General features: G+C 38.8%; 2 protein-coding genes across 2 annotated transcripts in view; one reads left to right on the plus strand and one right to left on the minus strand.

Moving 5' to 3' along the window:
• Positions 1–24128, plus strand: part of LOC126480306 (RNA helicase aquarius) — a 346791-nt gene that overhangs the window by 35473 nt on the left and 287190 nt on the right. Inside the window, exon 4 of the mRNA XM_050103855.1 lies at positions 3061–3267. Coding sequence (XP_049959812.1) covers positions 3061–3267 — 207 coding nt within the window. The remainder of the gene's footprint in view (positions 1–3060; positions 3268–24128) is intronic.
• The window catches only part of LOC126480322 (probable G-protein coupled receptor Mth-like 5), a 125441-nt gene that overhangs the window by 35125 nt on the left and 66188 nt on the right, over positions 1–24128 (minus strand). The window lies entirely within an intron of this gene.

Genomic DNA, 24128 nt, shown 5'->3' on the forward strand with positions numbered 1-24128 from the left:
CCAAACAACCTCCGCCAATCATGAACATATTTTAGTACAACAAAGAATGCCATTTTTTCCGTACATTCCATGAATTATAACATTGTCATAATTACTGAATTAAATTTTTTCAAAACTTCTGCAGAACATTTAATGTGCCATTGCAAAGTTAAATGAAGGTGTGATACAAATAGTCACATGTTGCATTTTGTCAAATGTTAGTCACATAGTTAGTCATGTACATATCAATTCACAATAATGTTAATCACATTAGTGTGCTACACTTCTCATGGGTGACAAGTGTTGCATTGTGTACTATTAAATATTCTTAACAGAAATATTGAATGGAAAGTCAGGACATAGAACATTAGTTTTTGAAGTTTCGTTCATTCTGAAATGTTCCAGGACTTCAGACTATTTTGCATCTTCCGAATGTAGCTTGTTCTTGCATCAGGTGGGTGTGCATTGTGTCTTAAGTATTTCTTCACTTTGGTAGTGCCTGAGACAAAGGAGCAAGGAAATCTGACAACAAGTACACATGTTAATGATATATACGAATTAGCTGATGCTTATGAATTCTCTCTCTCTCTCTCTCTCTTCGTCTCTCTCTTCTCTCTCTCTCTCTCTGTCTCCCTCCCTTTTTTTCTGCTAACCTTATGATAGATACAAACCTACTAGGTCTAGTGAGCGCAAGGATCTGTTTTTCATATTCTAATCTTTTTTATCCCCTGCTATTCTTCTCCTTCATGGCTCTTTCCACTGCCAAGTTATTCATCCTTTACTGCTGTAGCTGATGTCCCACTAACCTTCTTTTTCGTACTCTATGTGTTCACTTTATTTATTTATATTCCATCTTAAGACTCACATTTCAGTTGCTTCCATTTTTTTCTTCCACAGTTTTCTCTCCTCTTCACTTACCAAGACAGCAGTGTTTCAGACCTACAGTTTCAAAAATATTTTGCCGAATTCTACACAGATGCGGAATGAGTACTGTTAAGTCGCTTTTAATACTGAAAATAAATTTCAGTTCTGAGGCTCCAGAGTTTCCGCAAAGCATTAGTAATAAATGGCTAGTTTCCTATGTTCCAATCTTCCACAAGCTGTGATTATAAAATGACAAGACTATACCAACAATCTGTCCTTTTACAGTACATTCAAATCAGTATGGTGGTACTCCATCCCAAATCAGCTAAAGCTCTTGCAGCCAAACACAAACAATAGAAAACACTCCTGCTGCACCATGACATTGCAAACATGTCAATAATACGTGTGGACTGCGTGTTTTCAGCTACCATTACAGCATATGTGCAGTTCCTCTTCATGCAATCATGTTAGTTGATGACAAGTAAAACAATTTTACAAAAATCATGTAACAACATTGGCCTGTCTTTTAACTATAAAATAATTATATCTGCAGATATCCACAAATGTGCCTGCAATTATCTGCGCTTGTGTGTTCTTGTATATGCAAAGTCATTATTACTGTGGCTATGTGCTGATATGTATCCATGCAGATCTGTAGCGGTAGTAGGGTTTCTCACACTGCACTAGCATTAATAGCAGTCATATGGCTGTTCTTTATGAAGCAGTGCAAAACATGGTTTTTAGAAATGTCAAGTGATTCAATTATTTTTTTGAATGCGTGGTGTCTGCACTTTCGGACATGTCTGAAAGAACAGACACCATGCGGAATCCACAGCTGTGATACATTTTATATAAACTAAAGGTGGAAAGGGAGGGGGGGGGGGGGGGGGGAGGAAATTAGGGAAGGGATGGAATTACTGATGTCAGCTGCACTGGTACATTACATGGAATCAGCGACAAGGAATAAAAACATGTACTGGACTGGGATTCGAACCCGAAATCACCTGCTTACTAGGCAGGCTCGTTAACCACTGCACCATCAGGGACACACTGTTATTGCAATTGTGCGGACTGTCTCAGCACGCATTGCGGCCAACTCACATGCCCCACCGAGTGCCACCTATCCACAGTCTCTGTCCATTTCCTCCATGCTCACTGCTCAGACACCAGCAGGATATCAGACATACTGGTGCATCTGCACTGAAGAAGGTGCATCCATTGCCCATCTAGGCAAATCAGTTACATGAATGTGTGGTGTCTGTTCTTTCGGACATGTACTGCTTAGTAAGCAGGAGATGCCTGGGTTCAAATCTCGGTCTGGTACACATTTTCATTCACCACTGCTGATTCCAAATAATGTCCCAATGCAGTTACATCAGTATTCCCCCCCCTCCCCCCCCCCCCCCCCCCCACCCATTCCATCTTCAATTTACATATACTTTAGTTCTTCTTCTGCCACCACATTTGTGAATTGGCTTTTGTGTGTCCTTACTCTGAAAGCGTAACTGATCTGAAATGCAGAGATACATCTTAGAGCACAGTAGAAAGCATATCTGGAGGTTCCTTCCTTACACCTCGCTGTTGCAGATGGGCTTTACTCCACGACACAGACCTGATTTGAACACAACAAACAGACACATCAGTGCTTAGCCAGACAGTTCATAATTTTGTGAAAAAAGAAGGTGGGGGGGGGGGCACGAGGGAGATTTGAACATGGATCTCTGCTTTCACAGGTCCAATACCATGACCACATAACCACGTCTTGGCTTTCTATTTTTCTTCTTTTTTCGCTGTTTGGTACACCTTCTCCCTGTTTTCATCCTTTATCAATGTTCAGTTTTTGACAGTCTATACACTGGGCCATCTTATCACTGGGGGCAGAGCAGGGGAGGGGGGGGGGGGGTGGTGTTGCAATGGGGAGCTTCCCTTGTGAGGTACAGATATGATAACATTACTCTACCTGCAAAAGTACTTTTTTTATAGAATTGAGTTTGATAACTAATAATTTGTAAACAGCTATATCTAAAAAAATCAATTTACTTAATTTTAAGAATAATTAAGTGTTTAAATTTCTTTTTAGCATCCTGTATAAAATATATTTCCTGCTTTAACTTCTGTTACTCCAGTCATTTTGAACCTTGCACTGAATTTTGGTTAAATTTACATTACTTTGTTTTATTTTTACGTTCTTGAAATAATGTGATATTTTGTTCACAGCCCTTCTGCAAGAGACCTGATCACTTCTCAGGATTTTTCCAGCAAGTGTTAGAGGCATGCATAATGGAAAATGTAGCAACGAGTCTTCGTGAACAGACAGCTCTTTTACTTTTCCTCAATCACTGTTTTAATAGTATGGAGGTAGCACTTATAAGAGACCAGGTTAAGAGACTTGTTTCTCTGTCCATGTGGGTCTCCCTTCTACAAGTAAGTTACTTTTGGCTAGTAGAACATAGTTGACACAAATTACACTCGGGAAACAATTTTCTCTGAACTTTGATTTTTCCTGAAGGCTTTCAGTAGATTGTTATACATTAAATGCAAACTGTGGAAAATGCAGGATGGAATGCAACAATATTATGAAAAGGATGTGCCTTTCTGCAACTCATCATCTCCGCTGTATGGTGAGTAGCTACTATCTTTTTCATACTATTGTTACATTCTACTGAAAGCCTATAGTTTATGCACATCCTATGTTTTTCCCTCCATAAAAATGTGTTACATTGACTTCTGTCTCTGAGAAAAAAGTGCATAAAGATTCTGGAATATAATAAAAGGCAGAATGGTATTCATAAAGTGCTCTTAACAGTTTTGCATATACTTTCCTCACAGACCTATGAAGTTGAGATAGTGCAGTGGTTAGCAAACTGGGCTCATATTGAGAAAAGTAGGGCTCAAAACCCTATCCAAACATCATGAGTTTGGTTTTCTGTGGCTTCTTTAAATAAAGGCTATGATCAGTTTTCTTTTGTATATTATGAATTTTTGTTCCATCCCTAGTGATCCTGACATTCTTTCCTGCCTTCTTGTACACCTCATTTCAGTGTGTAATCAGTAATTTGCTGCTCTATCGGGCATATAACAAATTAATCACATTAATAGTGTAAGTTTCATTTCATATCTTTGGCCATTTGCTACCAGAATTGACAGGGAATTCAGAAATTCCCATTACAAACCTCTAGGACAGGCTGTTCCAAGTGAGCTCCAGGGAGCCTGAGCACTCCAGAGTGACCACTGCGGCAGCTCGGAGCCAGCAGGGGGAAAGCGAACTCACTGCCCCCTGGCTGCATGCAGCCGCAACTGATGCAATAATCCGTGTTCAGTGACAGCCACGACTAGCTGCAGGAACCCTGTACCTCTATTGGAGGATACCTTTCTATTCATTGAGAGGGATGGTCATCTGCCGTGTCTTGTATGTCATAAAGTATTTAATTATTCAAAGAGGTACAATATACAATGACATTATACACGTCTTCTCGCAGCGCTTTATGATCAGGTAGAAGGCATTGCACGCAGAGAACTGGTAGCCAGGCTTAAGAACGACATACCAGGAGATGTAAGTTTAAAAACGGTTTCGTAATCCGGAGGGTATCAAAACATGCAACATAGTTCGTGTTCTGTAATGCGTTTATAATTTTCAAGTGAATAAGAGCGGAGAAAACACTACTGATTCTGCAATTCGAGCGAGCTACAGGGTTTTGCTTCTCGTTTGAAAAATAAACTCAGGGACGAATTCGGGAAAGACATTTTGCCTCTTCATTGTTTTATTCACCAAGAGGCACTGTGTGCTGAAACAGCAGAGCCAGGTGGCGTAATGAAAGATGTCATGAATTGTGTGAATTTTGTGTGGTGTCACGGTATGAATCATCACCAATTCAAAGGATTCCTGAATGATATGGAAGCGGAGTATGGAGATATACCTTACCACAGTACAGTTCGTTGGCTGAGTCGGGGAAAAGTTCTTGATGTTTTCTTTGCCATTCGTGAGGAAATATCCCTTTTTCTTGAAATGAAAGGGGAAGAAACGCATTGTCTGAAAGATATAAAATGGATATCAGACCTGGCGTTCCTAGCTGACATAACTATGCATCTGAATAATTTAAATCTATCATTGCAGGGAAAAGGGCAGCTAATCATTGACATGCACGACCAGATCAAAGCGTTCATGGAAAACTTACATTTATTTGAGAGGCAGATGAGTAATGGACATTTAACGTTCTTCAATCATTTTGCTTCTTTAAAACTACCTGAAGGTACTACTTTCGGCGATTACCAAGCAAAGTTAAAGCAGCTCATCACGTTGTTTGAAACACGATTCCGAGACCTCACAAGTTTGGAAATGGAACTTAAGGTGTTCAGCACTCCTTTTTCAGTTTCCCCCAATGACTTGTTATTGTCACCTCAATTGGAGATTATTGATTTGCAAAATTCAACTTTGTTGAAAGAGAAGTACTACAACACGTTGAATTTGTCACGATGGTATCGTTCATTACAGCAAAAATTTCCCAAGCTTCACAACAATGCCGCTCAGATCATGTCCGTGTTTGGATCTACATATTGTTGTGAGCAGCTTTTCTCAGCAATGAAAAGAGTAAAAAGTAAGGAACAATTGTTTCTTCAGGATGCAACAATGAAGGTCATCCTCCGCATTAACGCTGCGAACACTTTGACACCTGATATTTCCGATCTTGTAATGAAAAGAAAAGTCAAGCTACAGAGGCCCAATAAATTTAGTATGCAATTTCTTGTAAAACAGCTGTTTCTTATTTATTTCCTGAACATCGTATTTCCTGGTGTAGCATGTCACCACGTCTTGGCAGCTAAGAGTATGAGGTTGTCGATCTTGTAAGATGCAGCTGGCACATCAAAACTCTTGCCTTGCCACCTGCCTCAACCAGCCGTGCCAGGTGCCGGCCCACTTGAATGATCACGGCGAGCGACATGGCTCCCTGGAGCAGGGAGCACTCCGCGGCTCACAACGGAGCTGACGAGCTGGAACAGCCTGCTCTAGGACTTGTAGAGGGAAGTGAGTACATAATATATTGAATAGGAATCCATGCCCAGAAACTACTATTTCTGTTCTATGATGTGTAACGCATCCACGCCTGCTGAGGGAAAGAGAAAAAGTCTTGGAGTTGCTTGACCTGGTATGCAATAGGGTAGACAGGATGACATATATTATTTCTTGTGGTGTTGTATGCAAAGTTTAAATGAGATCCTGGTCACTGAAGTAGGAATCGCAGAGGCGTCAGGTAGGGTGGAGAGTGTGTACTGGAACATGCTTCATAGGTATAATTCTGTAACATTGGTGGTGGTGGTCACCACATCGAGCCTGTGTTATAATGCATCAGTACTGGTCTGTACATACAGTTTACTAGGCTCCTTTTTTATTTGGAATAATGTAAACATGTAATGCATAAGGGTTCATACATTCATATGTGCATAAATGATAAATACATGTTTCATCATTATTTCCTTTTGAATTGTTAGCTACTAATAGAACTGTGTCATACCTAATTCAATTCCTCAAGTAGAAGAACAGAAACTATGTTTCCAGACATGGGTTCCTGTGCAAAATATTATGTACTGACTGTCCTCTAAAAGTCCAAAAAGTTTGTAACAGTAATTTCCGAGTAACCCTGTATAATGAAATGAATTATATGGAATATGCAGTGCATCACCTGTCATTGTCCTCATTCCTAAAATCATTTCACTTAACATTTTATTGAAATTCATTTAATCAAATTTCATGGGAGAGACACAGAAGTTGATATGCACAGAAGTCAGTTCCTAGTAGTTATTTATGATTAATGGGATTTCAAGAAACCAAAAAAATATGTAACTATTCTCCATAGTGACATCGAAGGTTCATGCTGTGGCATATGCTTGTATAAAATCTTCTAGTTATTCACATGGCATCAAATTGGAATTAAAACTCAATCTTTCATAATACAAACTTTATCAACTTTATCATGATATGACCAATGAAGAAGGTGGTGATTATCTTCAAAAGCTTGAGTTTTAATTCCAGTTTGATGCAATCTGAACAATGAGAAGATTTTATAGTACTCCTCATACTGCAACACACACTATCATGTCACGGTAAACCAACCAGACCTACATGTGTGTGTGTGGTTAAGTCAGCAGTCTTACAGTGCCAATCCCAGTGCAATATCTGTGGTTTTCTCTCTTGAGACGACCTAGACATAGGCAGATGAAATGCAGGTCACACAGTATAGAAGGCTTTAATGCGTTAATCTGCCCCCCCCCCCCCTCCCCCCTGCCAGAACTTTTGGCAACTTCCTCTTTCATTCCTTTTCTCCAGTCCCATATCTCCTACAATTTTTACTTCTCTTTCATTTCCTACTGTTGAAATATACTCACTCATCACAATTACATTTTTCATCTTAATTTCCAATATGAGATGAGATAAAGTAAATTATTTATATTGTTAAAGTGGATGAAAGTTTAATTGGTATGGGTGACTGTAATATGGTGGTAGAAAAGAAAGAAAAGGAAAAAAATAGGAGAACATGGGCTGGGGAAAAGGAATGGAAGAGGAAGTCACCTGGCAAAATTTTGTGCTGGGCATAATTGAATCACTGGTATAAGAATCACAAAATAAGTTGTATATCTGGGAGAGACCTGGGAACACTGGAAGGTTTCAGATTGATTTTATAATGGCAAGACAGAAATTTCAAAAACTAAATTTTAAAATGTTAAGACGTTTCCAACACTAACATTTGGTTTAAGAATTATGAAAGGAGGTTGTAAATGTGGAAGAGATCTAGAGACACTGGAATGTATCAGATTTGATTATACAATAGCAAGATAGACATTTCAAAACCAGATTTTAAACTGTAAGACATTTCCAGGGTTAGGTGTCGACTGTGACCATAATTTACTGGTTCTGAACTGTAGATTAAAATTGAAGAAATCGAGGAAATTAAGAATATGGCACCAGGATAAGTTGAAAGAGGTGGAGGTTGTTGCAAGTTTTAAAGGAAGTATTAGGTAGCAATTGACTGAAACAGAGGAAAGGAATACAGTGTAAGTGAATGAGTAGCTTTGCGAGAGGAAATAGGGAAGGCAACAGAGGACTCCCCCCCCCCCCCCCCCCCCCAAAAAAAAAAAAAAAAAAAAAAACTCTAGAAAAAATTCTTGGTTATCACAGAAGATATTGAATTTACCTGATGAAAGGAGAAAGTATAAAAATGCAGTGAATGAAGCAAGTGAAAATAAATGCAAACACTTAAAAATGACGTTGATATGAAGTGCAAAATAACTAAGAAGGAGTGGATAAGAGGACAGTTGTAAGTAACCAAGTGAAGGATAGAGAATGCCTGCAGAAAAATTAAAGAGAACTTTGGAAAAGAGAGAAGCAGCTTTATGAATGTCGAGAGCAAGCCATTACTAATCAAAGGAGGGAAAGTTGAAAGGTGAAAGGAATATGTAGATAGTCTACATAAGAGGAACAAACCTTGAAGACAATATTACAGGAAGAGAAGATGAAGTAGGTGAAGGGATAAGAGGTTTTGATACTGTGGGAAGAATCTGACAGAACACTCTTAAGTCCTATGTGTAAACAGAATTCCCTGTGACTTATTTGGATTATTTCACCCTACACGAGATATATGAGATCAGCAAAACACCTTCAGACTTCAGGAAGAATATAATACTTTGAATTACAAAGAAGTCAGGTGCTGACAGGTGTGAATACTACTGAAGTACCAATTTAATAGGTCACAGTTGCAAAATACTGACATATTTATTTATTCCATGTGATCTGATGGTACATATTGTGTTGCAGATGTCGGAAAATATCAGTTAACATTGTTAACATACATTAACATATAGCATCTTAATGTATTATATTGCTCAGTGTTTTCAATTTAGCACAAATAGCAAGATTACTGTTCTAAATATTCATTTACATAGTAAAAACAGTGACACATCAAATATGACTTAATGGCTTTGCTAAATTTTATGTTGTCTTCAATGGACTTAATACTAGTGGGAAGATTGTTGAACAGCTGGAGGCCCATGTTGAAAGCTCCGTTTTTACACAGTTGATGTTTGTACATAAAACATGCTGATTTGAGTTTTTCCTGGTGTTGTGTTTATGTATTTCATTATTTTTTACGACTCTGGAGTCAGTTGGCACTATGTGATTTCTGAAAAAATTTAGAGTCTCGAGAATGTATAGGCAAAGCAGTGTAAGGATTTTCAACTTTCTGAAGATGGGTTTGCAGGAGTCTCTGGCTTAGCTCCCAGTAATAATCCTCATTGCTCTCTTCTGGATTTTGAATGTGCTCAGGGCAGTAGGAGAAGTTCCCCAGAATATCGCACCATATTTTAGGTGGGCTTGTATGCAAGCACAGTACCCACTGGTTAATGTTTTCAGGCTAGCACATGATTTCAGTACATTCAATGCATAACAGCCAGTACTAATTCTGGCATTTACCTTTCCTGATGTGTATTCCATTTCAGGTTATCTTGAACCCATAGACCCAGGAATTTGGAAACAGTGTCGGTATCTATTGGCTGGTTATTTACAGTGACAAGTGGCTGAGAGGAATTTGCATTTTGTGTTCTGTGAAAGTTCATGGAAGCTGTCTTTTTGGTGTTGATAGCTAATCTGTTGATTTTAGCCCAGTTGCTGAGTTGTTTAGTGGCCAAGTTCACAGCTTTTTGCACAGCCTCTGTATTCTCCCCTTTGAGGAGTACAGTTGTGTCATCAGCAAATATTATTGTTTTATGTGCACCTACATTTGAGCCCTGTGGTACACCTTGCTTTACAGTTTTATTACTTGATAGGATTTCGGTTATTGAGTTGACACTCTGCATCTGATTGATTAGGAATGTTGCAATCCAATTGTTTGCAATTCCTCTGATACCATAGTGTTCTATTTTTTCCAGCAATATTTTGTAGTCAACAGTGTCAAAAGCCTTTGACAGATCTAGGAATATACCTGTTATGAGTTGTTTTCTATCTAACAGATCTAATAGCGGATTTATGCAATCATATACTGCAGTTTCAGTAGATTTGTTGCTTCTGAACCCATGTTGAGCTAAACTTAGTAATTCCCCCCCCCCCCCCCCCCCCCTCCCCCCTGCCCAATGAAGTCTATCAGTCTTTTGTACATTATTTTTTCAAAAACTTAAGAAAAGCAGGATGAGATTGAGATAGGCCTGTAGTTATTCATATCTTTATTATCACCTTTTTTGAAGACAGGAATTACTTTAGAAAGTTTCAGAGCTTCAGGGAAAATATCTGCCTGGAAAGAGTAGTCACAGAGTTGAGTTAATGGTTTGGCAATTGTGTGTACACAATTTTTGATTGCAGCTGCTGGGATACCATCAATTCCAGCTGAATATAAATTTTTTAACTCTCTGAGGGCTTTTGCGACATCATTTTCAGTGACTTTGGTAATGAAAATTGACTCTGCACATGTGTGATATTTTTGGTTTGCTGGTTGGTAGTTTGTATTGGATTATTTTTGACCAATTTTTCAGCTATGCTCGTGAAGAAATTGTTGAAAGAGTTCACCACAACTTCAGGATTAGATATAGATTCATTGTTGAGTTTGATTTCTATGTTCGTGTGTGTAGCCTTCATTTTCCCTCTTCCCCTCTTTCCCTTTTTATGATATTCCACATTGCGTTTACTTTGTTGCTGGATTTGTCAATGTACTCATCATTTTACATCCTTTTTGCTTGTCTACATGTGTAGTTTTTATAGTATTCTGTTAGTTGGGGGAGTCAATACTTTGTTTACATAACATGGGGAGTATTCTTTTATGTTTGCAAGAGATTTTTGTAGCTGGTGTAATCCAAGTCTTGTTTGTATTATTATTATTATTATTATTATTATTATTATTATTATTATCATCTTTCCTTTCTCAGACGTTATGTCTGGTTAAAAATAGAAAGTGACGTGGACCTTGATCAAGTGTGACTTCCTTTTAACTGTACGGTATATGTTACATTGCATTTAAGAACTTTCGGGTAATTGAACATGTACCAATAATTACAGATTTCTGTAGTTGTATATATATGTTTGGATGTAGCTGTATTGCGTTGATGTACTGGTGGATATTGTGTGGTGTGGCTTCTGTAGTTGATAGTATAATTGGTATAATGTCAACTTTATCCTGATGCCACATGTCCTTGACTTCCTCAGCCAATTGGATGTATTTTTCAATTTTTTCTCCTGTTATATTCTGTATATTTGTTGTGTGGGGTACAGATATTTCGATTAGTTGTGTTAATTTCTTATTTTTATTGGTGAGTATGTTGTCAGGTTTGTTATGTGGTGTTGTTTTATCTGTTATAATGGTTCTGTTCCAGTATAATACATTCCAGTGGAATACATTTCACATAAATTTTCTCAGCATGTTATAGTCTTAGGTGGAGATTTCAATTTACCAGATATAGAGTGGGACACTCAGATGTTTAGGACGGGTGGTAGGGACAGAGCATCGAGTGACATTATACTGAATGCACTATCCGAAAATTACCTCGAGCAATTAAACAGAGAACCGACTCGTGGAGATAACATCTTGGACCTACTGATAACAAACAGACCCAAACTTTTCGACTCTGTATGTACAGAACAGGGAATCAGTGATCATAAGGCCGTTGCAGCATCCCTGAATATGGAAGTTAATAGGAATATAAAAAAAGGGAGGAAGGTTTATCTGTTTAGCAAGAGTAATAGAAGGCAGATTTCAGACTACCTAACAGATCAAAACAAAAATTTCTGTTCCGACACTGACAATGTTGAGTGTTTATGGAAAAAGTTCAAGGCAATCGTAAAATGCGTTTTAGACAGGTACGTGCCGAGTAAAACTGTAAGGGACGGGAAAAACCCACCGTGGTACAACAGCAAAGTTAGGAAACTACTGCGAAAGCAAAGAGAGCTTCACTCTAAGTTTAAACGCAGCCAAAACCTCTCAGACAAACAGAAGCTAAAAGATGTCAAAGTTAGCGTAAGAAGGGCTATGCTTGAAGCGTTCAGTCAATTCGAAAGTAAAATTCTATGTACCGACTTGACAGAAAATCCTAGGAAGTTCTGGTCTTACGTTAAATCAGTAAGTGGCTCGAAACAGCATATCCAGACACTCCGGGATGATGATGGCATTGAAACAGAGGATGACACGCGTAAAGCTGAAATACTAAACACCTTTTTCCAAAGCTGTTTCACAGAGGAAGACCGCACTGCAGTTCCTTCTCTAAATCCTCGCACAAACGAAAAAATGGCTGACATCGAAATAAGTGTCCAAGGAATAGAAAAGCAACTGGAATCACTCAATAGAGGAAAGTCCACTGGACCTGACGGGATACCAATTCGATTCTACACAGAGTACGCGAGAGAACTTGCCCCCCTTCTAACAGCCGTGTACCGCAAGTCTCTAGAGGAACGGAGGGTTCCAAATGATTGGAAAAGAGCACAGATAGTCCCAGTCTTCAAGAAGGGTCGTCGAGCAGATGCGCAAAACTATAGACCTATATCTCTGACGTCGATCTGTTGTAGAATTTTAGAACATGTTTTTTGCTCGAGTATCATGTCGTTTTTGGAAACCCAGAATCTACTATGTAGGAATCAACATGGATTCCGGAAACAGCGATCCTGTGAGACCCAACTCGCTTTATTTGTTCATGAGACCCAGAAAATATTAGATACAGGCTCCCAGGTAGATGCTATTTTTCTTGACTTCCGGAAGGCGTTCGATACAGTTCCGCACTGTCGCCTGATAAACAAAGTAAGAGCCTACGGAATATCAGACCAGCTGTGTGACTGGATTGAAGAGTTTTTAGCAGACAGAACACACCATGTTGTTATCAATGGAGAGACGTCTACAGACGTTAAAGTAACCTCTGGCGTGCCACAGGGGAGTGTTATGGGACCATTGCTTTTCACAATATATATAAATGACCTAGTAGATAGTGTCGGAAGTTCCATGCGGCTTTTCGCGGATGATGCTGTAGTATACAGAGAAGTTGCAGCATTAGAAAATTGTAGCGAAATGCAGGAAGATCTGCAGCGGATAGGCACTTGGTGCAGGAAGTGGCAACTGACCCTTAACATAGACAAATGTAATGTATTGCGAATACATAGAAAGAAGGATCCTTTATTGTATGATTATATGATAGCGGAACAAACACTGGTAGCAGTTACTTCTGTAAAATATCTGGGAGTATGCGTGCGGAACGATTTGAAGTGGAATGATCATATAAAATTAATTGTTGGTAAGGCGGGTACCAGGTTGAGATTCATTGGGAGAGTGCTTAGAAAATGTAGTCCATCAACAAAGGAGGTGGCTTACAAAACACTCGTTCGACCTATACTTGAGTATTGCTCATCAGTGTGGGATCCGTACCAGATCGGTCTGACGGAGGAGATAGAGAAGATCCAAAGAAGAGCGGCGCGTTTCGTCACAGGGTTATTTGGTAATCGTGATAGCGTTACGGAGCTGTTTAATAAACTCAAGTGGCAGACTCTGCAAGAGAGGCGCTCTGCATCGCGGTGTAGCTTGCTCGCCAGGTTTCGAGAGGGTGCGTTTCTGGATGAGGTATCGAATATATTGCTTCCCCCTACTTATACCTCCCGAGGAGATCACGAATGTAAAATTAGAGAGATTAGAGCGCGCACGGAGGCCTTCAGACAGTTGTTCTTCCCGCGAACCATACGCGACTGGAACAGGAAAGGGAGGTAATGACAGTGGCACGTAAAGTGCCCTCCGCCACACACCGTTGGGTGGCTTGCGGAGTATAAATGTAGATGTAGATGTAGATGTAGATAATTTGTATTCATCATTCTCCCGTACATTTTGTGGTGCATACTTGTATGCGGGAACGTGTTGTTTTATTAGTTTATGTTGTGTGGCAAGTTGTTGATGTATTATTTTTGCTACGTTGTTGTGTCTTCTGGGGTATTCTGTATTTGCTAGTATTGTACATCCGCTTGTGATGTGATCTACTGTTTCTATTTGTTGTTTGCAAAGTCTGCATTTATCTGTTGTGGTATTGGGATCTTTAATAATATGCTTGCTGTAATATCTGGTGTTTATTGTTTGTGATCCTGTATTGCAATCATGAATCCTTCCGTCTCACTGTATATATTGCCTTTTCTTAGCCATGTGTTGGATGCGTCTTGATCGATGTGTGGCTGTGTTAGATGATACGGGTGCTTGCCATGTAGTGTTTTCTTTTTCCAATTTACTTTCTTTTTATCTGTTGATGTTATGTGATCTAAAGGGTTGTAGAAGTGGTTATGAAATCGCAGTGGTGTAGCCGATGTATTTATATGAGTGATTGCTTTGTGCATTTTGCTCGTTTCTGCTCATTCTAGAAAGAATTTTCTTAAATTGTCTACCTGTCCATAATGTAGGTTTTTTATGTCTATAAATCCCCTTCCTCCTTCCTCTCTGCTTAATGTGAATCTTTCTGTTGCTAAATGTATGTGATGTATTCTATATTTGTGGCATTGTGATCGTGTAAGTGTATTGAGTGCTTCTAGGTCTGTGTTACTCCATTTCACTACTCCAAACGAGTAGGTCAATATTGGTATAGCATAAGTATTTATAGCTTTTGTCTTGTTTCTTGCTGTCAATTCTGTTTTCAGTATTTTTGTTAGTCTTTGTCTATATTTTTCTTTTAGTTCTTCTTTAATATTTGTATTATCTATTCCTATTTCTTGTCTGTATCCTAGATATTTATAGGCATCTGTTTTTTCCATCGCTTCTATGGAGCCGCTGTGGTTATCTAATACGTAATCTTCTTGTTTAGTGTGTTTTCCCTTGACAATGCTACTTTTCTTACATTTGTCTGTACCAAAAGCCATAGCCCGCATCTCGTGGTAGTGCGGTAGCGTTCTCGCTTCCCACGCTCGGGTTCCCGGGTTCGATTCCCGGCGGGGTCGGGGATTTTCTCTGCCTCGTGATGGCTGCGTGTTGAGTGCTGTCCTTAGGTTAGTTAGGTTTAAGTAGTTCTAAGTTCTAGGGGACTGATGACCATAGATGTTAAGTCCCATAGTGCTCAGAGCCATTTGAACCATTTGAACCAAAAGCCATATTTATATAATTGCTGAATACTTCTGTTATCTTTAGTAATTGGTTGAGTTGTTGATGTGTTGCTGCCAGTAGTTTTAGATCATCCGTGTATAGCAAATGTGTGATTTTGTGTTGGTATGTTCCAGTAATATTATATCCATAATTTGTATTATTTAGCAGGTTGGATAGTGGGTTCAGAGCAAGGCAGAACCAGAAAGGACTTAATGAGTCTCCTTGGTATATTCCACGCTTAATCTGTATTGGGTGTGATGTGATATTATTTGAATTTGTTTGGATATTAAGTGTGGTTTTCCAATTTTTCATTACTATGTTTAGGAACTGTATCAATTTCGGATCTACTTTGTATATTTCCAATATTTGTAGTAACCATGAGTGGGGTACACTATCAAAAGCTTTTCGGTAATCAATGTATGCGTAGTGTAGCAACCTTTGTTTAGTTTTAGCTTGATAAGTCACCTCTGCATCTATTAACAGTTGCTCTTTACTTCCTCGTGCTCCTTTGCAGCAGCCTTTTTGTTCTTCATTTATAATTTTGTTCTGTGTTGTATGTGTCATTAATTTCTGTGTAATGACTGAAGTTAATATTTTGTATATTGTTGGTAGGCATGTTATGGGGTGATATTTTGCTGGGTTTGCAGTGTCTGCTTGATCTTTAAGTTTCAGATAAGTTATTCCTTGTGTAAGTGTATCAGGTACTGTGTATGGATCTGCAATGTAACTGTTAAATAATTTAGTTAGATGTGAATGTGTTGAGGTGAACTTCTTTAGCCAGAAATTTGCTGTTTTATCTTTTCCAGGGACTTTCCAATTGTGCGTAGAATTAATTGTTAATTGCTCGGGTGACTTCATGTTGCAAAATTATCACTTCAGGCATTTGTGGTATCATCTTGTATGTGTCTGTTTCTGCTTGTATCCACCGTGCATGCCTGTTATGTTGTATCGGGTCTGACCATATGTTGCTCCAGAAGTGTTCCATGTCTTTTATGTTTGGTGGATTGTCTATTTTAATGTGTATGTTATCTATTGTCTGGTAAAATTTCTTTTGGTTTGTGTTGAATGTTTGGTTTTGTTTCCTTCTATTTTTCACTTTCTTTGTATCTTCTAAGTCGTTTGGCCAATGCTTGTAATTTCTGCTTCTTTTCATCTAATTGCTCTGTCGCTTCTTGTTGTGAGATTTTACCTAACCTTTTTTGTTTTTTTGTCTGATATTTCATTTCTTATAAATTGTGTTAGCTGTCTGATGTCTTTTCTCAGTTTTTCTATTCTGATCTGTAGCCTGTGTTGCCATGCTGTTTTTGTGGGTTTCTTCTGTGTGTTGGTTGGTTCTGATCCCTGCCTAGCGTGTATATTTAGTATAGTGAGTGCTCCTATATAAACCAGTAGTTGTAACTCTTTCATAGTTGTATTTTCATTTATTTTGTTGTGAATGATTGTGTTGATAGTTGTTATTGTTGTTTCGACTTGTGGGTTATTTGGTGGTCTATGCAAGAATGGTCTATGTCTGTATTTGTGTCTTTGTATTCTATATATGTCAGCTGAATTTTTTCTTCTATATCTAACATGTGTGTCACTTCATGTTCTATTTGTGCTTGTTCTGGTGGCTGTCTTAAGATTTCGTTTTCCTCTGATGTTTAATTGATGCGTGTTGTTCTTTGTTTGTTTGAGTCCATTACTGTATTTTCTTCTTCTTCTGATTGCACATTATTTTGTTCCAGTAGTTGTTGTACTTTTTGTTTGATGTTTTCTAATTCTGACTGGGGTATCCTGTTATTTTTGATTAGTACATGGATCTGATCAGCTAGTTGTTGTTCTGTTAAAAATTTTAATTCTGGGTATCTGGTAATAAATGTTGTGAATACTTGTGATCTGTGTCCAGTTGTGTTGGTTCCTAAGTTTGTTGCTTGGTAATAACAGAACATGAGGTGTCTGTTAACTTCATCTGACCATCTCATCCTCTGTCTTTGTTTTCCTTCTAGAGTGGTTGCAGGAAGCATATCCTGCAAAACACGTCTATTTGGATTTAAATCATTTTCCGTGTGGCTAGCAGTGTCGTTACCATTGTGGACGGGTGTAGGGTTCAAGTGCCGTTCCCGACCATGACAGCGCTTGTCCGAGGCTTCATTAGTTCTGTCCTAACCAACTAATAACACTAAAAGGGGGGGTTATCCCTGTTAGTGGTTTGTTCTTTTCGTCGCCTTTTATGACTGGCAGAACATACCGGAGGCCTATTCTTTTCCCGGGCCTCCACGGGGTTTATTATTATTATTATTATTATTATTATTATTATTATTTATTCTTACTGGTTTTTATGGAAAGGCCTCTTAAAAGTGGTGGATCATTTTGTCAAGAAATATGTTGAATTTCATGTTGACATCATTGGCCTTGTACATCTGTGTCCACTTTTCTTTACTAAGGAGGGCATTTAGCTTGTTCAGGTTATCTTGAGTGAAAACCCTTCGTAAAGTTTTATGTGGGTCTGGGTTTGAGGTATCATTGCTAACATCGACCTTTAGAATGACAGCTTGGTGGTCGCTGAATCCTGAATTATATACAGAAGAAAGTAAAAACTGGCAGAGGCTGATCTCAGAAAAGTTCAGTTTGTGTTCTGGAGAATTATAGGAACACATGATGGAGTACTGACCATATGGCTTATCCTAGAAGTTTGATTGGAGAAGACAAACTTTTGTTCACAACATTTGTAGATTTAGAGAAAGTTCTTGACAATGCAGACTGGGCTACACTCCTGGAAATTTTGAAGGCAGTGGGGATAACATACAAGCACCAAAAATCATAATTGAAAAGGAATGTTGTTCAATCAGTACATTGTAAATGCTGTAAAGAAATGTAAACTCTGTTCACCGGCCCAGGTGGACTCATCGATATTGACTGGCCACTATCTCATCCTTTGCCAATGGAGTCAATGGATGCAGTATGGAGGGGCATGGGGTCAGCCCAGCACTCTACCAGCAGTTGTTGTTACTAGTTGGTCAAACAGCTCCTCAGTTGGTATTATGAGTTTTAGTACACTCTCTGTCCCAGTTGTACTACCAATGAAAAATCCTTGTCAGGTTACGGGTACCTGGGTCCTCTGCATGGCAGTTAGTCACACTGACCACTCATCTACAGAGGCAGACAGCTGTGAAGAAAACCGAAGAGGAATTTGGGGAAGTAATTAAAAGCTCAGGGATAAGAACTAAAAATTGCTGTTTGCTTATGACACTGTAATAGTGTCAGAAATGGCTAGAACATGGGAGAGCAATTGATTGAAATGGATAGCAGTTTGAAAAGAGATCATAAGTTGAACATCAGTAAAATTAAAACAAGGATGATGGAATGTAGTCAAAGTAAATCAGACGATTCTGAAGAAATTGTGTTAGGAAAGGAGACATTTAAAGTAGTAGACGAGGTTTTTTTTATATGGCAGCAAAATAACTGGTAATGGTTGAAGTAAGAAGGGTATAAAATGCATACTGTCAAAAGCAAGAAAAACATTTCCAATAAAGTGGAATTTGGTAACATATATTTTAAATTTTAGTGTTAGGAAGCCTCTTCTGAAGGTAATTTATTTGGAAGTTTAGCCTTGAATGGAAGTGAAATGTGGAAAATAGGTATTTCACATATGCTAAGGATGGAAGGAAATGAAATGTCATTCTTCAGAAGAATTCCATAGATGGGTAGATCAAAAAACAAATGAGGGAGTATTGAATCAAACTGGGGAAAAAAGAAATTTATGACACAACTTGAATAAAGAATGGATTGATTGATAGGACACATCCTGAGGCATCAAGGAATTGTCCATTCCCACTTCTTCCGATAAAATTTACTGTAGAAAGTGTGTGTGTGAAACTTATGGAGGGAAACCAAAGCTTGAAAAACAATAATCAGGTTCAGATGGATGTAGGTTGCAGTAGTTACATGGATATGAAGAAGAGGCTTGCATAAGATAGTCTTGCATGGAGAGTTACATCAAACTACTCTTTAGACTGAAGACTGCAGTAACAATGACGACGACATCTTATCATATGTTCTTTTAATATCTACATCATCCGTGGAGTAAGTTGGCATATGAACTTGTACTTCTGTGGTGGGTTTTGTCTTTCTGTCTCTCTGTGCTAAAATAATGTGTTCACTATGCTGTTCGTAGCAGCTTACCCACTTTCCTGTTTTCTTAGTCATTATTAGGCTACTTTTGCCTTACTCCTATTTTATTATATTTTGATAACACTATACTGACTTGACCAGAAGTCTTGTTCTTTTTGCCACCACACTTCAGTAATTCCCGCTGCATCTAACTGTAACGTATCCAAGTTCCTTTTTAAATTCTCTAACCCTTCTGCCTGATTAAGGGATTAGAATACAAATTGGTATAAAATAAATTTTATTTTATCATGACATTAAGCTAACATTCCCTTCATAAAATACACTCTGATTATGAGAAATACTGCCTCAAATAAGGAGTTAAAATGTAAAAAAAACTGACTTTTTAAAATGAATTTATTATTATTTTTTACAAAATGACCTTTAGCCTTCAAATTATTCTCCACTATGCTCAATATATAGCCCATTCCATAGGTGGAACATTTTTGACACTTGTTTGTATTGATGGCTGACAGCTTCTGTCTTGCTTTTGTTTCTTAAAAACTTCATTGTCAAGTCAGAGTCCTTTCATGCCCTTCATAATGTGTGAAAGAAGAAGAAATCACATGGAATTAGGTCAAACGATTAAACTATGTGAGGCAAAGTAACCACACCATTTTGGCCGAAAAACTGGCATACTGTGATGCTTCTTGGGAACATGCATCGTGTGCCACAAAATGTTGTTTTGCACTCACTGTTCTCCAATCTTATCAGAACTTCCAAGTAGAAAAATTGATTATTGGGCTTTTCTAGTGGAATAAATACCTTACGCAGTAGTCATCATCTCACAAAAAAAGGAAAAAATAATTAATGCCATATTGATTAGCTTCAGTGCTTTCGTTGACTTGATTGTTGTATTAGTTTTGGGAAAGGAATGGCAACCCGCCACTCACCGTCAGGTGGATTGCGGAGTATGGATGTAGATGTAGATGTGGAACCCCTTCCTGTGTCACTAGTAACAACTCATGGGGAGGGGAGGGGGAATCTGGGCCAGCCTGGAGCAACTTCTACTTACAAGGTGAGGCCGCCAATTGTGAAATTCAGATTCGATTCATACTGCGCATAATAAAAGCTCATGGCCAGAGTTATAATGTGGCAAAGCACCAAGGTGCACTTCTCAGCCGTTGTCGAGAAAATCGACAGTTAAAATAAACCGTTGCGGTGAAATAGTCTTTACGATTAATAATTTCCTACAGCGTCGTGGCGCAGCGGTAAGCGCTCGGGTTCGTAATCCGAAGGTCGCCGGATCGAATCTCGCGCCATGCAATATTATTTTTAATTATTAGTTTTTCGTATTTCATATATATATAAAAAAAACAAAGATGATGTGACTTACCAAACAAAAGCGCTGGCACGTTGATAGACACACTAACAAACACAAACATACACACAAAATTCAAGCTTTCGCAACAAACTGTCGCCTCATCAGGAAAGAGGGAAGGAGAGGGAAAGACGAAAGGAAGTGGGTTTTAAGGGAGAGGGTAAGGAGTCACTCCAATCCCGGGAGCGGAAAGACTTACCTTAGGGGGAAAAAAGGATGGGTATACACTAACACACACACACACACACACACACACACACACACACACACACACACACACACATATATATATCCATCCACACCTATACAGACACAAGCAGACATATTTAAAGACAAAGAGTTTGGGCAAACTCTTTGTCTTTAAATATGTCTGCTTGTGTCTGTATATGTGTGGATGGATATGTGTGTGTGTGTGCGAGTGTATACCCGTCCTTTTTTCCCCCTAAGGTAAGTCTTTGCGCTCCCGGGATTGGAATGACTCCTTACCCTCTCCCTTAAAACCCACATCCTTTCGTCTTTCCCTCTCCTTCCCTCTTTCCTGATGAGGCAACAGTTTGTTGCGAAAGCTTGAATTTTGTGTGTATGTTTGTGTTTGTTTGTGTGTCGATCAACGTGCCAGCACTTTCGTTTGGTAAGTCACATCATCTTTGTTTTTAGATATATTTTTCCCATGTGGAATGTATTACTTATGCATGTTGGTGAAGGCAGATCGCTCTCCAATTGTACCGCCTCCATATTTCCGTTCCTCCATATTTCCGTTTGTTTAACAGGGTGTACCAAAGCTCTCACGTCCGCGCTGATTTTCGACGATGTTATAACTTGCGCTAGGGACCGCATCTACCTTCTTTCGAAGTTAGCAGGCAACTACGCTGTTATGCGGCGGCTCATTCAACATCTGTTCTTCAAGTGTAATGAGCGAGTAACGGAGTTTATATTTCATACCTGCCACAGCAAATTTGTGTTTGTGGGGTTTCTATTCTAATTTGAACGTTTGACTTACGCTATACGTATTCGTTTCGGAATATCGTTTCTACGTCTTCCGTTAACTATACGTGGTTAACATTATGAAGACAATTAATAACATTTGTGAAATACAACTTTGTTTGCGGAAAACATAATGATGTTCGAAGTCACCAGTTTTTCCACGACAAATGACTTTCAACAACTTATTATATGCATAATTGTTGCAACTGATCGCCGGGTGTCTGTGTATGTGCGGATGGATATATGTGTGTGTGTGTGTGTGCGCGAGTGTATACCCGTCCTTTTTTCCCCCTAAGGTAAGTCTTTCCGCTACCGGGATTGGAATGACTCCTTACCCTCTCCCTTAAAACCCACATCCTTTCGTCTTTCCCTCTCCTTCCCTCTTTCCTGATGAGGCAACAGTTTGTTGCGAAAGCTTGAATTTCATGTGTATGTTTGTGTGTCTATCGACCTGCCAGCACTTTCGTTCGGTAAGTCACATCATCTGTTTAAGATATATTTTTCCCACGTGGAATGTTTCCCTCTATTATATTCAAAAAAGGTTGCATGGTGGGAGATTCGATCCGGTGACCTTCAGAATACGTACCCGAGCGCTTACCGCTGCGCCACGACGCTGTAGGGATTTATCAAACGTAGAGAGTATTTCACCGCAATGGTTTATTTTAACTGTCGATTTTCTCGACAACGGCTGAGAAGTGCATCTTGGTGCTTTGCCACATTACACCTCTGGCCATGAGCATTTATTATGCGCAGTATGAATCGAATCTGAATTTCACAATTGGCGGCCTCCCCTTGTTAGTGCTCTTTGTTGACTATTCAGAACCACATCCACAGATGTGGCACTGACCATTCTGTTTCCCAGTTCTTCTGTTAAAATTTATTGAACTGAGTCCCTGACAAAACAGTCAACTTCACCTATTTTCAGTGGTCCCATCATCGGTCTTAAAGCCCTGTATCCTAAATTTTCTCAATATTTTTGTCTGTTTGGGCAGGTAACGGGTATGATGATGCAGCGGTTAGCAAACCGGACTCAAATTCAGGAGGACGGTAGTCCATAATGCCATCTTGCCTTGCAGTTTTAGATTATCTGTGGTTTCCCCAAGTCACTTAAGATAACTGCTGGGATAGTTCCTACAGAAAAAGGACATTGCTGTTTTCGTTTCTCATCTTTCCCTCAACCTAACTTTGTGATCCATCTTAATGACCTCATCATTTACAGTATGGTAAACTGTTTAGGGGGTGCTTGACATCAAGAAAAAGTTTGTCAACAGTTGTCTTGTTGCCAGTTTTGAAATGAGAAAAATGTTTGTATGTTTGAATTTTTCTTAGAGACTCACCCTTTCAAACTGGTTTCGACATCAAAAAGTGACTCTGGCATTATTTATATGCAATAAACAAAATTCCAAACCTATTTACTGTTCATCTATGCCTGACATCTTAAAATGCAAGACAGTTAGGGGGAAAAAAGAACTTTTTTTGTGGGGGGGATCTTAGTCTTCTGAGTGGCCTGATGCAACTTGACACTATTTCCTCTATTTTGCTGATCTCTTTGTCTCAGAACTGCACTTACATCCAACCTCCTGTGTTATTTGCTGTATATATTCTAATTTATCTCGTCCCTTACAATTTGTATCCTCTATGGTCCCTCTAGTACCTTGGAAGCAATTCAAAATCAATACAAGTCCAATCATTCTGCCCCTTTTGTTAAATGTGTCTCACACGTTCCTCCACTTACTGTTTCTGCTGGAGAACTTTTCCATTTGTTTGCTATCAATGTATCATTCTATAGCTTCACACATTTAAAACTTCAGTTCTCTTCTTTTCCCACAGCCCATGATTCACTTCCATAAAATGCTGTACTCCAGACAAAAATTCTCTGAAAACTCTTCCTAAAATTAAGGCCTATATTTGAAACTAACAGATTTCTTTTATTGAGGAATGCCATCTTTGCCTAGTCTAGTCTGCCCATTCATTTCAGTATGTGATCAAAAATCCAACCTTTATAAAATGTTTTTTGATTTGCTCTTTTATGGAAAAAGTTACTTATTTGAAACTTCCTGGCAGATTAAAACTGTGTACCAGACCGAGACTCGAACTCGGGACCTTTGCCTTTCGCGGGCAAGTGCTCTACCACCTGAGCTACCCAAGCACAACTCACTTGCATAAGTATGCTGCAACATGAAACAAAAGTCAATAAGTTCACAATAAAATAAAATAATAGTCCTGAGCCACAAAATCATTAAAAGAAATTGAACAACTAATTTACTGTGCACTCAGATTAAACTGAATACAGGCAAGTTACCACTGTGTAACACAGGTGTGTCAACATTGATAGATGATGGTGGAAACCACCACAGTAATTAGATCTCTAAGATGCATAAGACACTTAAGAGTTCATAAGTGCCGAAGTGTACTTTAATAATCTCACTCACAGGAATTGTTGACTTGCATAACAGTAAGAGCAGTTCACTTCTTCATGTGTCAGAGTTCATAAATATAGCATCATTATCTAGGATAGTTTCTTTTCACATCAGAAGATGGCACTGGCTGACTCTCAGAGAAAAGGAGGGGGGGGGGGGGGGGGGCTGAGGTTGAGGTTGTGGCTACTTGGGCTTAAATCACTCTGCTAGTAGGTGTCCTATGATTGATATAGTTTCCTTGTTTGCAGGTCATTTGCAGGACTCAGACACAATTTATTTATCATGTGGTTTTTAAGCACATTATTAAATACTATAACACATGCAATTTACACAGAGACATCAAAATGTTTA

This window comes from Schistocerca serialis, chromosome 1, assembly GCF_023864345.2.
Source record: "Schistocerca serialis cubense isolate TAMUIC-IGC-003099 chromosome 1, iqSchSeri2.2, whole genome shotgun sequence".
In the NCBI taxonomy this organism is placed as follows: Eukaryota; Metazoa; Arthropoda; class Insecta; order Orthoptera; family Acrididae; genus Schistocerca; species Schistocerca serialis.